General features: G+C 25.4%; 1 protein-coding gene across 2 annotated transcripts; it reads left to right on the forward strand.

Annotated features, from left to right (window-relative positions):
• The first annotated feature begins 5266 nt into the window (after positions 1–5266).
• Positions 5267–14171, forward strand: LOC120091620 (Sec14p-like phosphatidylinositol transfer family protein). Of its 2 annotated transcripts, XM_039049719.2 has the most exons (11): positions 5267–5719; positions 6484–6583; positions 8068–8334; positions 9457–9534; positions 9780–9881; positions 9980–10029; positions 11195–11303; positions 12206–12286; positions 13421–13462; positions 13680–13721; positions 14055–14171. In XM_039049719.2, exons 1-11 carry the CDS (start codon positions 5328–5330, stop codon positions 14097–14099), a joined length of 1308 nt encoding a protein of 435 aa, XP_038905647.1. In that variant the 5' UTR covers positions 5267–5327; the 3' UTR covers positions 14100–14171. The 2 variants fall into 2 exon arrangements, 1 of the variants encoding a protein (XP_038905647.1); XR_005485758.2 differs by lacking the exon at positions 11195–11303 and having other exon boundaries at positions 14055–14111.

A 14171-nucleotide genomic window follows, 5' to 3' on the forward strand; every position in this document is an offset into this window, starting at 1 on the left:
ATATAATTACATAGTGTCTTTTCTTACATTAAAATTATTATTATTAAAAGTAATTACATTATGAAAATTAATTTTGAAAGAATAAACTTAAATTCATTGAAAGTATATGAATTAATTTTTAGATTTATTCAAAATATAAAGACTAAAATTACAATTAAAAGTACGAGATCAACATGGAACAAAATCATAAATATAGAACCAAAATGATATTTCAACCTTTAATTTTTAATTGTAACTTTCCATCTTTCCTTTTGCTTTAAAAGTACTTTCAGTTAGTAATTTTTATTAAAATAACCCATGGATGTTAAAAGGTTGAGGTAAAAGTAATTTTTCTAAACCAAAATGGGATATAATATTTGTTAGCGATCTACTTGTAAAATCTCATAATGATATTATTGTACTACAAAAACCCAAACTTTTTAAACATTAGAGATATTTTGTATAATTTAAATAATTTTATTGTATGCAATAACCTGTACACATTTTGTTTCAATTATGTCTCAATTGTTCTAAAATTTTCAATAATTTGTTTTAATGTTCTTTTAAAGAAAATTACACAATTATTTGGTTAAAACTAAAACTTCAAGCAAATTTAAAATTTATAAAAATAGAAACAATAGTTTAATTTGATATAGTTTAGCCTAAATTTTGAAATATAAGGAAAATATTTAATAATCTCAATAATGTAAATTTAAATGAAATTATTTGTCAAAAATGAGTCTAGTTTAACCATAATTGATATATACTATTTTGTTTAAAATTAAAAAGTTCAATCTTCATTGCATCAATTTATTGTACTAAATAAAAATCAAATCATTCAATAAGTTTGGACATGATTATCTAATCTTTGAACTTTTCCTTGCATGAATATTGTTTATGCACATGTAATGTTTAGTGCTAAATAGTTAAATGCTTAATATTTAAAGGGATTTGAGTTCACCCTTCTAGTTAGACTATCAAATTTGAGTATATATCTTGTTTATTTAGCTTGCATTTTATAAAGCTTTCATCGTTTCCTCAAACTTTGAATTAATATCATATAATTGGATAGTAAGATAACATAGTCACGATGGATTCTTAATCATCTATTATATTACGTCAATTATATTTATTTATTATGTAGATAAATACAAATATTATTGACTCAAACTTCAAAGATTAAATTCTTGTGATTTGACTATTAATATTTTACTTGGCTCGTAGCCTAAGTCCAAAGGTCAAGTCGCGTAAAGTAATTTTTTTTTTCTTTTTCTATTTGAGACATAAGTAACCCAAAGTTAAAATACTAAGTATATGTTTAATGTCGTTGTTGCTAAGATCTAATATTCAACATTTGGGGTTGAACATCTTCACTATCTCCCTTGATCTTTAACCAAAACAAGCTTACATTGATATAGTGCTAGAGATACACTTTGATGCTTAAATTAGTTATATAAAATCACATTTAATTGTCAACTTAAGTATAGTTAAGAGTTTTGGGTTTAAGGTTAAGTATAGTCACATATAATCGTCAACTTAATAGTTAGTTAAGGTATTAGTAAATTGGTTAAGACATTATAATTTTGTGTATATACACATTGTTGAATTTTTCTAAAAAAAAAAGTTATGACATTTTATCAGCTTAATTATACATATCACAAACTCATAAAGCAAACACAAATTGAACAAATCCAAATTTCAAAGATGTGTAATTGGTTAAATATTTGTTTAAGGTTTATGATTTGCATTCCTTGGGTCGTTTCAATGATGTCTCATAATATGTCTTGATGGTTGTCTTACAGTATGTTATTTCTGCATAATATTTCTTTCCTTATGGGAAATATTACGTGCTTTGTTTTTCTTTGGACCACTTTCCTTGTTCATGATATACTGAAATTGAATGTCGATAGTTTCCATCTTTCCGCTGTGCTATATAAAGGTAAGAAGTATCCTTGCTAGGGTTGTTGCATGAAAACTCTATGTTTTTCATTGTTCGAAAAGCAAGAAATATCCTTGGTTCTTGACGTGGCTGGTTCTACAGTAGTTCTTGCGATTGTGATTCATTATGGAGAAGCATTCTTAATCTTTAGGTAGAAATTAAGATAGTGTTGATTGAGAAGAGATCCTCACCTTAAGGAGTCTTAAGGTAACGTTCATAAAGAAGAAGTTCTCAAACTTAGAGGAAGCTTAAGTTCTTCAAGTGAATGAGTGTTCACAAGAAGGAGGACAAATAATTTTGTAGTGAGAGAGAGTTTCATATACTTAGGAGAAGCCTACGTGTTTCTTACTAATATTCACATACTTAGGGGGAGCTTGAGTTATATTTAGAAAGAGTCTCACATCTATGGGGAGTTTAGGTGATCAAATAAGTTAGACTCTACGTGTGTCTTTGTAATCGTCATCATTTTATAAGTAAGCACAACATTGTAAATGTTTGACTTCTTTCATATTAATAAATTATCTTTTCTGAACACACTGTCCTTTAGACATAGGTGATATATCACCAAACTGGGTTATCTATTTATGAGTATTCTCCTTTTGATTTGTCGTTTGTTATTTACTTGCTGTCTTTATGATTGTTAGGACATCTTATTTAACATCAATATTCTGTGTGATGGATAACATTAAAATTTCACAATATAACTTATTTCTTTATATATACAATCCAAAAAACAGATCATATAAACTCATGTTTCAGACTTCAAAAATTCACAACTACTAAAATTGTGAGTTCATGAGATCGAAGAAGAATTAAACACTACACTTTTAAAATATATTTGATTTAAATACGCCTCTAAACTTAAAATAAAGTTTAATAAGTTCATAGTCTTTTTAATTTTATGTCTAATAAATTTCTAAACTTTTACTTTTGTATTTAATAGTTCAAATTAAAGTTTATTAGTTAGATTTATTAGTTTTAAAAAATGTTGAGTATATTAAAGATTTATTAGATATAAAATTAAAGTTTATAGACCTATTTGACATTTTTAAAGTTCAAGTACAAGGATATTAAACACAGATGTAAAAATTAAAGGAATAAACTTGTAATTTTAGAAAATGAATATTCAGACAAAGATAAATAGATTAGTTGTTTATTTGGTAATGGGATACAAACTTTAACATATTTATGTAATATAAGCCATATATGATTAAAATAATATCGATGTTGATATCGAGACTTCATTCGTACAAATAGATATCAATAAAATATAGACATCGATAGATATTGCTACAAATTAAATAATTTATAATAATTTGTTAAAGTTAATAATTAGGTTCTTTTCCTCTTATAAGTTTATAAATTTTATCATTATGATTTTAATTCATTTTAAAGGATATGATATATATTGATATCAAACCATTCGATTTATAAATATAACAATAGATATACCAATGTATCAAAAAGATGTATGAACATGTATTAAAAAATAGTTTAAATTTTATTTTGGTCCATGAACTTTGAATAATATTCTATTTTGGTCCTTATACTTTTAAAAATGTTTGTTTTAGTCTCTGAACTTTGAATATTGTTTTATTTTCGTCCCTAAACTTTTAAAAATGTTCGTTTTAGTACCTAAACTTTTAAAAAGTGCTTATTTTAGTCCATGATATAACAAAAATTTGTTAGCTCTTTAACAAAATGGGGAGGTGACTTACACACCCTATGGATTGAAACTCAGAGAGTCGCTGTGGATAACAAGGCTACCAAATAAATTATTTGCATTAAAAATCTAGAGTTCCAATTTTGAATAAGGTGACAAAGTGGGAGAATTTAAAAGGTACTTTTAATTCAAAATTTTGGTTGTTTCATATTTTGGCATGTTGGTTGTTGGCATTTATTTCACTTTATCTTGCTCAATACATCACAAGCTTCCTCATTTTTATTGAAGAGTGATGATCATAATTTTAATAATAGGAACTAAAATAAATATTTTTAAAAAAATTTAAAAATTAAAATAAATGTTTTTAAGGTTTAGAGTCAAAATGAAATAAGATTTAAAAATTGAGAAACAAAAATAAGATTTAAACCTAAATAATAATAATAAAAATATATAATACACGGGTGGTTAAGATGTGACATAATTAGATGAGTATTGTTATGACATGAGAGGTAGTTTGATTTGACATACTTTGGATTGTGTGGAAACTAATGCATGCATGACATCTAGTCTAGTGATGTGACCATATCATTACCATCAATGTGCTACATTATTTTTTGTTATTTCAATATCATCAATCTATCAATGTGCTAATTAATATTTCAAAATAAGGAAAATTGTTATTTTTAGCTTTAAAAGAGTTTTTATCTTTTAAAACTAACCTCTTATTTAAAAATTATTTTCTAATATCATTTTTTACCTTTTCAGATATTGATGGGAGGGCCTCATAGTAAATTTTTTTTTTTTTTTTTTTTTTTTTTTTTTTTTTTTTTTTTCATTTGAGTACCTTCAATTTTATATTTAAAAAAACTGAAAATGTTTAAACCTACGAGTAGTATTTAAAATCTTTTTTTTTTTATTCTTCATTTGAGTACCTTCAATTTTATGTTAAAAAAAAAGTCTAAGTAGTATTTAAAACTGAAAATTTAACAAATAATTCGACTTTTTTTTTTTTAAAAAAAAATTTAGGTACTTATTATTAATAAACAATAAACTAAAATGTTTAAACCTACGAGATATTTTTTAAAGTTTAGAGGTTAAAATACAATTAGACAAACTAAACTTGTAATTTAACATTTATCTTATTACCATTTTATTCGAAAGAAAAATTGAATTAACATAAATGTTACTCATCTTAAAAAAAAGTTTATAATTTTCTGTACAAACTCGAGAAATTATTTAATGAGATCGTCACAGTATAATAGAGTATTTATATAAATTTGGATTATGAGAGAGAGTATTTTAAATTTAAATCTAGTAATTATTAGATGACATGTAAATTTTATAATCTACATTTAACCGTTATTATAAAGTAGCCACGTTGTGGTCACCTCAATCAATATAATTTGTCTAATAATAAAACCATCCCAATTTCTAGAAACTCATCCTACATTGTTGCCAATTTCTAGAAAGAATAAGCCCAAGAGAGGCCCAAAAATTGGGCCTAGAAGGAAGAAGGCCCATTCTGAAAAGAAAGCCCATTGGGCCCCTAACGTGAGGAATGAATTATTGTGGTTCTGTTGCTTGGTGCTCAAAATATTCCAAAAATTTGTGCCAAGACAAGCATTTTATCCTCTCTTTTGAGCCACTTTTTTTTTTCTTTCCTTCTCAATATTTAAAACCCAATTCTCAAAAAATCCATTCCATTTGAGGCCTTTAAAAAATTCCATAAGTTTTGATTCTTCATTTATGTTCACATTCTTGAAACACTACTCGACTCTATTCCAAATGTACATTTCAAAAAAAGGGTTTAAAGATATCGTCGTGTCGAAAGGCAGTGGTAACGGAGATGGGGAACTCCCATCGAGTTCGAAGACGAAGAATGTATACCCTCCCATTGAGACTTTCTGGCTACCGCCCTCGGCGGCTGAAACGGCAATGGATGCTCCGAAGGGCGGAGGCCTTGGCTCGAAGCTGCTTCAACCGTTGGGGTTTCGGAGATCGTCGAAGAGAAGCTTGAAGATGGCAATGGAAGGGAAACATGATCCAAAGGAAGAAGAAGCTGTTGACAGATTAAGGGAAATGCTTTTTCTTGATGGGAAATTGCCAACCAAATTCAATGATTATCATACTCTTCTCAGGTGAGTTGTATTATTTTTTTTAGATTATTGTTTTGGCTTTAATGCAATGCAAGTTGTAATTGGTATAACTCAAAGTTCAAGCAAAGCATTTGGCAAAAAGTTGTCTATATATTTTAAAATACCATAGTCTATGAATTTTGGTTCATCTATCTTCAACCTTATTCATAATTATTTGGTTTTGTTTTGTTTTGTTTTTTTCCATTTTCGAAAATTATTAATACTATCTTTGCCTATAAATTTCCTTCGTTCTCTTATCATGTTTTTCTTAAAGAAATGTTAAGAAAATTTGGGAGAAAAATAACTATAAAGTTTAAAAATAAAAAACTAAGACGTATTGTTGGATAATCATTTGATTTTTTAAAAATATTTGCTTGGAAACTAGCTAGGGTAATGTTATAAATTTTTAAGTAAACATTGTAGGTTATGACCAAAATAAATACTTTTTAAACTTTAAGAATAAACATATACCATTTTGAAAGTTTTTTAAATAGATAAATTATAAAAAACACTTCTAAAGTATAGTGATGTTACAATTATACCTTTGTACTTACAATAATTGTAGAATTTGACCCCAAATTATATAAATTGACCATTTAGAGTTGTTTTTGCAACTTACCCTTTTTAAATAGCACTGCAACTTTTTCACTCATCTTAGTTATTTGACATGGAAGGTTAATATTTTGCAGGATTAATATTTATAAGAGAATTTGAGAAATATTTAATATGGTGTTTTTTTTAATTAATTAATTAATTTATTTATTTAGATTCCTTCGGATGAGAGATTTTGACAGTGAAGCAGCAAAAGACATGTTTTTGAAATTCATCAAATGGCGAGAAGATTTTAGAACCGATACAATTTCAAAGGTGATTCATTTTAATTTATTCTCTTTTCTAATTAACTATATGCGTTTTTGTTGCTATATTTTTAAGAATATGTTTGAACTGTTGAAATGGTTAAAATTATTTTTTTTTTTGTCATTTTTAGAATCAATTCAAAACCTATCTTTTATTAATTAAAATCAAATTAGTAATTAAGAGAATTCAAACGTTTAGATTTAATTGATTTAATAGAAATTTAGTTTTTGATGTTGGAAGATGTATGCTTATAAATACTATTTTCTACATTTTTACTTTGTTTTGTTACTTAAGAATTAGAAGTGCTTTCAAAATTTAAACGAAATGTAAATGTCAAGGTTTCAAAACCTAAACTAAGTTTTGATTTTGAAAACTTTTTAAGATTATACATGTTTGGTAATAACATCTTAGATTTTAGTTCATAAAGATTTTAATTAACTTATACACACTCAATTCTATCTGTGAATTATGTCGTGTTTTATTTATTCACTTTTTAAAAATATTTTCAAAATTCAAACCAAGTTTTGAATAACAAAAGTTAGTTTTTAAATCTTTTTTTTTTTTTTTAATTTTTGAAATTTAGTTATGAGTTTTCAAATGTTTTCTTAAAAAAACGAAAACTATAATAAAAAGATTCTAAGAAAACACACACATTTTCAAAAATAAAAAACAAATATTGGCTATTAAATTGAGGCATAATTTTATTCTTAAAATTTGACTCTTTCTTTAAGAAAAAAAATGAAAATCATTGTAAAAATTTATGTAAAAAAAAGCACGATTTTCAAAAACAAAAACTTCGAACTTTCCTAAAATGTTGCAAGTATAATGGTTTAGTTTGTTTATTTTTTCTTTTTTCTAAATAGATCAATTTAGTGTTAGTATCAAATAGCTAATTAAAGAATAACATAAAGATATATGACACAACATAATTAGAACGTAAAGTAGCATCTTAAAAAAGTATCATATGACATTGCCATGTTAGAATAATTATTAAACTTTATGCCACAATCATTCAAAGAATTTTAAATCTAAAGTTGGGATAGAAACATCAACTTTTTTTCATTTTTTAAAGAAAGGGAAACTCAATAATGTTTGGTAACAAATAAAAATAAGAATCATTAAAAAAATTAAATTTATATTTTAAAAAAACTTGAAAGTTCATTTACCAAAAAATGATTGGTTAAGAATAACTTTCAAATCACTACAAAACACGTATAATACTTTTAAAAGAGTGCTTAAACTAAAAAATATGTCAAATCAATATTTCTGTTTTTTAGTACAATACCGATATTCAGGTCGTTAACATATTTTATACCGGTTGAGCTCTTTAATAAAACATTGTTAAATAATAACTATGATATAATTTCTCTTTGTATCACAGTTAACTTAGTTTAACGGTAATTGATATAATCTTACTCTTTAGATTAAAAGATGGATTTCATATATATATATATATATAATCTCACAGTATGGGAAATAATTATTAATGGTAGGATTTTAAGTTTGAAGAAAGAGAAGAAGTAAAGAAATGCTATCCACATGGATTCCATGGAGTAGATAAATATGGAAGGCCAATATACATTGAAAGGATTGGAATGGTTGATCTCAATAAATTGTTGCAAGTAACAACACTTGAGAGATTTGTAAAGTATCATGTTTCTGAACAAGAGAAGACTTTGAGCATTAGATATCCTTCATGTTCTATTGAAGCCAAGAAGCACATTGCTTCCACTACAAGCATTTTGGATGTTGGTGGTGTGGTAAGCATTCTTCTTTTAACCCTACTCTCTCAAATTTTTCTCTAATGTCTTTAAAATTGCTTCATCGACATGTTCTTGACGTTTTAATTAACGTTACTGAAGTGTCTTTTCATGATATAAATGAAGGTGATGTGTACGTGTTATGAATGAGTAGTGTGGTCACTCGTTTTTATAAAAATTTATAGAAAATGTGTATAATTTTTGTGTTTTGCACACAATAGGAATGTGTATGATTGAAATTATTTAAGTTATAAAAGGTTACATTATCATGGTTAGTTCCTCAACTTTTAGGGTTGTATAAATCTCTACATTAAAATGGTCTAAATAAGTTTCTTGCTAGGTTTCTAATTTTTTTTTTTTTTTTTAAATGTCTAGTAAGATTCCTACATTAAAATTTTGATTTTGTGTCTAATAAGTTATGGGTTTTTCAGTTTGTATCGAAGATCTATTCAACATTTTTTAAGGTTCACGAGGTTTATTTGATATAAAATTGAAAGTTTAATGTCATAATAAAACCAAAATACAAGTTTTTAGTTAGACTTGTAGATTCTAAAAAAATGTTGAGTATACTGTGAACTAGCTTATTAGACCAAAAAAAAAAAAAAAAAAAAAGAAAATAGAAAGCTTGAGTACCAATATATTTGAAAATTTTAAAATTAAAAGTCCTATTGAATACAAAATTAAAAATTCAAAGCTATTAGTTTATTTTTTAAAATTTAAGAACTTAATCAAATGTTTTGATAGCGAAGAACATCAAAGTAATTTGGAGACCAAATTCGTCCATTTTAATTTCTTCGTAAAACATATAAGAACATCGAGATGATGGTAGATTTGAACTTACTTTCTTATTTATTTATTTTTAAAATTTTAAGGTTGTTTCAAATAAAGAATTAAAATGAGTCAATTTATTTACAAATATAAAAAAATTTCACTATCTATCATTAATAGACTACGATAGATACCTATCAGTGTCAGTGATAGATGTCTATTGCAATCTATCGTGGTCTTTCACGGCTAGACAGTGACATTTTACTATATTTAAAAATATTTTGATTAAGCAGTTTTACTATTTAAAAAAATTACTCTTAATCATAATTTTATCTTAATTTTTATTTTTCTCAGGGGATGGCTAACTTCTCCAAACCTGCAAGATATCTATTTACAGAAATTCAAAAGATTGATAGTAATTACTATCCTGAGGTAGGTTGAGAAAAATATGCATTATATTAAGTTGTTAAATTGTTTTTAAATATAGGAAACTATTGAAAAATATTTTAAATATGGCAAAATTTCAGTATCTATCATTATCACTAATCAGTATTATTTTGTTATATTTGAAAATATTTCGAACAATTTTGTCATTTAAAACCATTATTCTTATATTAAATTGAATATATTTAATTATGGTTAATTAATATTTAATTTTGTTTTGAATTGTTATGCAGACACTAAATCGGCTGTTTATAATCAATGCTGGGTCGGGTTTTAAGATATTATGGAAAGCACTTAGGGCATTTCTTGATGCTCGCACATTAGCTAAGATTCATGTTTGAATTAATTTCTTCATCTCTCTTCTTTTATTACACAAATTAAATTATAAAGCCTTTAATTATTTCAATCTATGAGTTTTTGTAATTAATCTCAGGTTTTGGGGAATAATTTTGTTCATGAGCTACGTGACATCATCGATCCAAGGTAATATGTTTCTTTTATTCATTTGTTAACGTTCTTGTTCTAACTATGTTATCACTCCTATTACTCTTAAATGGTGACCGTTTTGATCCATTTATTTTCGTTTATATCACATTTTTATTATCATAATTTCATGACAATACTATAATTAATAGCTTTGATCAAAGGGACTTTATTATAGGTGTGTAGTTTTGAAAGTATACAAAAACAAAGATAGTCGTATGGAAAGCTCGGATGTTAAACAGAATAAAGTTGAAAGAATAAAAATTAAAATAGACGTTTTAATATAATATGAGAATCAAAATATGAATAAAGGCTAAAAGTTCTCTGTTGGAACAAACATAGGATTTAAACTTATATTTTTCTCTTACTAATAACAATTTCTTTATTTCATAATCTAATTCCTTTTATAATAATATCTCTTTAATTGAAAACTTACAAAACATAGTTACATATTAGTTAGAAAAATGGAAGGTTTTCTAAGAGGCAATTTGGATAAAGTAAAAAAAAAAAAAAAAAAATTACATGTAGATTTAACCCAAAAGTAAAAACACTCCATTGTATATGAACAAATATTTTCACAAATTACTTGTTGAGAAATTATTTTAAATAAAAAATTATTTAAAATATTTACAAATATAACAAAATTTCACTATCTATTTGCAGTAGGCTATGATAGACTACTATCTATATCGTGGTCTATCGACATATTATATTGCAAAATTTCACAAATTACTTAGAAACTATTGTTATAAGGGATTTTTTTTGGTAGTGTAATAAAAAAAAATAAAGTTATCTTTTTGGTCACTGAGTTTTTATTTATAGTTTCATTTGGTCATTTAAAAAAGTCTTTATGAGATTAGTGGAGATTATTATTTCCGTTTACTACATAACAAACGAAGTTTTTATTATTTTTTAATGTTGACATGGAAAGTCAAATATGTAATAAATAGTAACATTAATAATAAAAACAAAAGCGAAAAGTCAACGATATCATATCATTGTAGAAATACGGAGAGATAAACTCATGATCTTTGAAAAATGTAAATCGACCAATTCAATAATATTATTTAGCAATATATATATTTATTTTAATTTTTGACAAGTTGATTATAAAATTCCATTGATTGACAAATTAATTGATGTAACTTATAAACTTAATTTGCAGTAATTTACCAACATTCCTTGGTGGAAATTGTGTTTGTCCAGAATATGGAGGTTGCCTTTTTAGTGATAAAGGTCCTTGGAACAATCGTGACATTCTAGACTTGCTTCAGGTCATTTTTAAAACCCCTACCTTAAAATGGAGATTTTCAAAAATAAAAATATAGATTATTTACATAAAATATAAAAATTTTAATATTCTTTGATAGAAGTAGAGATGTCTAAAAAATCCATGAGATCGGGGTCCCATGGGGATCCACCCCGAACAGGGCAGTGAATCCCCGAATACATAGAGAATGGAGGAGGGAGTGAGAAATTTTTTTTTCCCATTTACAATTCGAGGTCGGGGAAGGGGAATGACCCCGCCCCGCCCCGAATTTGTATATAAATTATAATTTTTAATATATATATATATATATATATTCATATTAATATAGTAGACTTTATTAAAATAATTATGGATGTTTTAATTATTTAAGTTCAAGATTTTTATTATTTTAATTCCTTAAATGTTGTAATATTTAAGATAAAATGTTCTAAAGGTTGAATTTTAATTTCTACAAATTATGAGAATAGTAATTATATTTTTAAAATGTGTATTATTATTTTAATTAGTAAAATTGATAATATTTCATTTAAACGAAAATTCCATTGAAAATGTTTTAAAAATTGTAAAAAAAAATATTTAATTGAAATTAAAAATGGTTAGAGAAAAATAAAGACGAGAATTTTTCCCCGCAGCGAACCCGAACCTCGCGAAATCTCCACGAGAAATCCCCTCCCCGTTCCCGTGGGAAAATTGTGGGGACGGACTTGCCTCGCCCCGTAGACATCTCTAGATAGAAGTCTATCACTGATAGAAGACTATCAGTATTTATTGATATTTTTTTTTATTTCTTTAAATAGTTTGATATTTTTTCTATCGATGAAAATTTTCTTAATTTTAAATCTGGATTATCTCAATAATATATATATATATATATATATATATATATTTCTTTTTATTTTAAAATAGGTTATATCTTCGGTGGATGAAACTTATGATAATGGAGAAGAAAGTGGTTTGGCTTCAGAAGATGCCTTGTTAGACAATAGAGTAAGCAACTTCACCTTGATAGATCAACTTCTATTTTAGAGTGGTAGATAAGAAAAATAAATGTTAAGGTAATTATTTTGTTTTTTATTCTTGGTTCTTGAAAATTAAATCTATTTGTTTTCTATTTCTTACCACGATTTGCATCTTTTTTTATGTATAATGATTGGATTCTTAGTTAAATTTAAAAAACAAAAGACAAGTTTTTAAAAGCTACAGTCCCGTTTGGTAACCATTTCATTTTTGGTTTTTTATTTTTGAAAATTTAAGCTTATTTCCTCCCCATTTCTTACAACGATTTGCATTTTTCTTAAGAACAATGATTGAATTCTTAGCTAAATTCAAAAAATAAAAGCAAGTTTTTTAAAACTATTTTTTTTAGTTTTCAAAATTTGGCTTGGTCTTTTAAACTATTGGAGAAAAGAAGATAATAAAAGAAGAAATTTGAAGGTTTATGTAGTATCTATAGACTTATTTTTTTTTTTTTTAAAAAAACCAACAAATCAAATAGTTACCAAATGGGGTCTACTTTTTTTAGTTTTCAAATTTTGGTTTAGTTTTTAAATAATTGGTAAAAACTAGATAGCAAATGAATAAATTTGGAGATAGAAGTAATGTCAACTTTAAAAAACAAACAACAAAAAAACCAAATGGTTATCAAACGGGCCTAAATTACCGACTTAATTCTTTGATCTTCATATATTTGCATCACCGAATTTTTAATTTCGTGTTTAATAGATATATTAGAAATTAGAAATATCTAATAAATTCATAAACTTACCGTTGTGTATCTAATTCAATCTTGAGGCGCAAATAATTTGTCTTATCATAATAATAAAATGTTTTATAAATTAAGGGTTTGTTTGGATGAACTTTTTAAATGTCAAAAAGTGTCTTTGTAACCAAAAAGCCTAATTATGATTATTTTGTAAAAACAACTCATTGTTAAGATGCTAAAAAAATTAACCGATTAAATATTTCATGATTTGGTTGCGTTATGTATACCATCTAATTAGGATTATTTTGAGTTTTGAGACGGATTTATGATCATCCCAATTGATTTATATATATATATATATATATATATATATATATATATATAAAAGAATATAAATATTGATGAGTTTGTTTTTGCAGAAAATCCAAGCTTTGGAAGAAGCATTAGCAGAGACGAAGACAGTAAGTTTTATGGTTTTAGAAATGAAAAATATTAATTATCAAGTGGCAATTTTTTTTCCTAAAGAATAGTTTTCTTTTGCTAACCTTTTTTTTGTGGTAAAAAATTGAGAACATATAAGTTAGGTGCAACATATCTTTAGAAATTATTCTTTAAATTATTTTACACAAGGAAATAATTAGAAGGGGTAACAACAAAAATTGTCTTTGGAAATTGCAGAAAATTGAGGCATTAGAAACAGCACTTGAAGATACCAAAGTGGTGAGTTTTCTTATATATGCATAGTCCTATGGATTCTAAATTCAACTTCTTTTCAAAATTGACCTTTAAAAAATAAAATTTGCAAAAATGCCCTTAAAACTTTAGAAGGATTGTATACTTTGGTTATTTTAAGGTTGTGAAAGTTTATTTTTATGGGTGTATCTATGGAACAATCCCTAGTTTAGAGATTTTTTTTAAACTTTTTTTTCTAAATAACGTTATAATTTATCTTAAATATTACACTATATTTTGCGAAAAGAGATGATAATAAATATCGTTATTAAATGAGATATTAGTTATTTTATTTATTTATTATTATTATTTTTCTTACAGATTTTGAAAGATTTAACACAACATATAGAAGGCTTGAGGAGTTGAGAAGCAACGTCAAATCAGAATGCATCCATTTCTATAGTTGTAGACCAATTGATTTTAATGTAGATAAAATAG

This window comes from Benincasa hispida, chromosome 11 (assembly GCF_027475165.1).
Source record: "Benincasa hispida cultivar pf3 chromosome 11, pf3_genome.v1.1, whole genome shotgun sequence".
Lineage (NCBI taxonomy): Eukaryota > Viridiplantae > Streptophyta > Magnoliopsida > Cucurbitales > Cucurbitaceae > Benincasa > Benincasa hispida.

Excerpts from the sequence above, each read along its gene's own strand:
- LOC120091620 (XM_039049719.2), top strand. The coding sequence starts at position 5,328 with ATGTTCACATTCTTGAAACACTACTCGACTCTATTCCAAATGTACATT. Across the intron at positions 10,030-11,194 it reads CGTGACATCATCGATCCAAG|TAATTTACCAACATTCCTTG; the intron begins GTAATATGTTTC and ends CTTAATTTGCAG. Across the intron at positions 11,304-12,205 it reads ACATTCTAGACTTGCTTCAG|GTTATATCTTCGGTGGATGA; the intron begins GTCATTTTTAAA and ends ATTTTAAAATAG.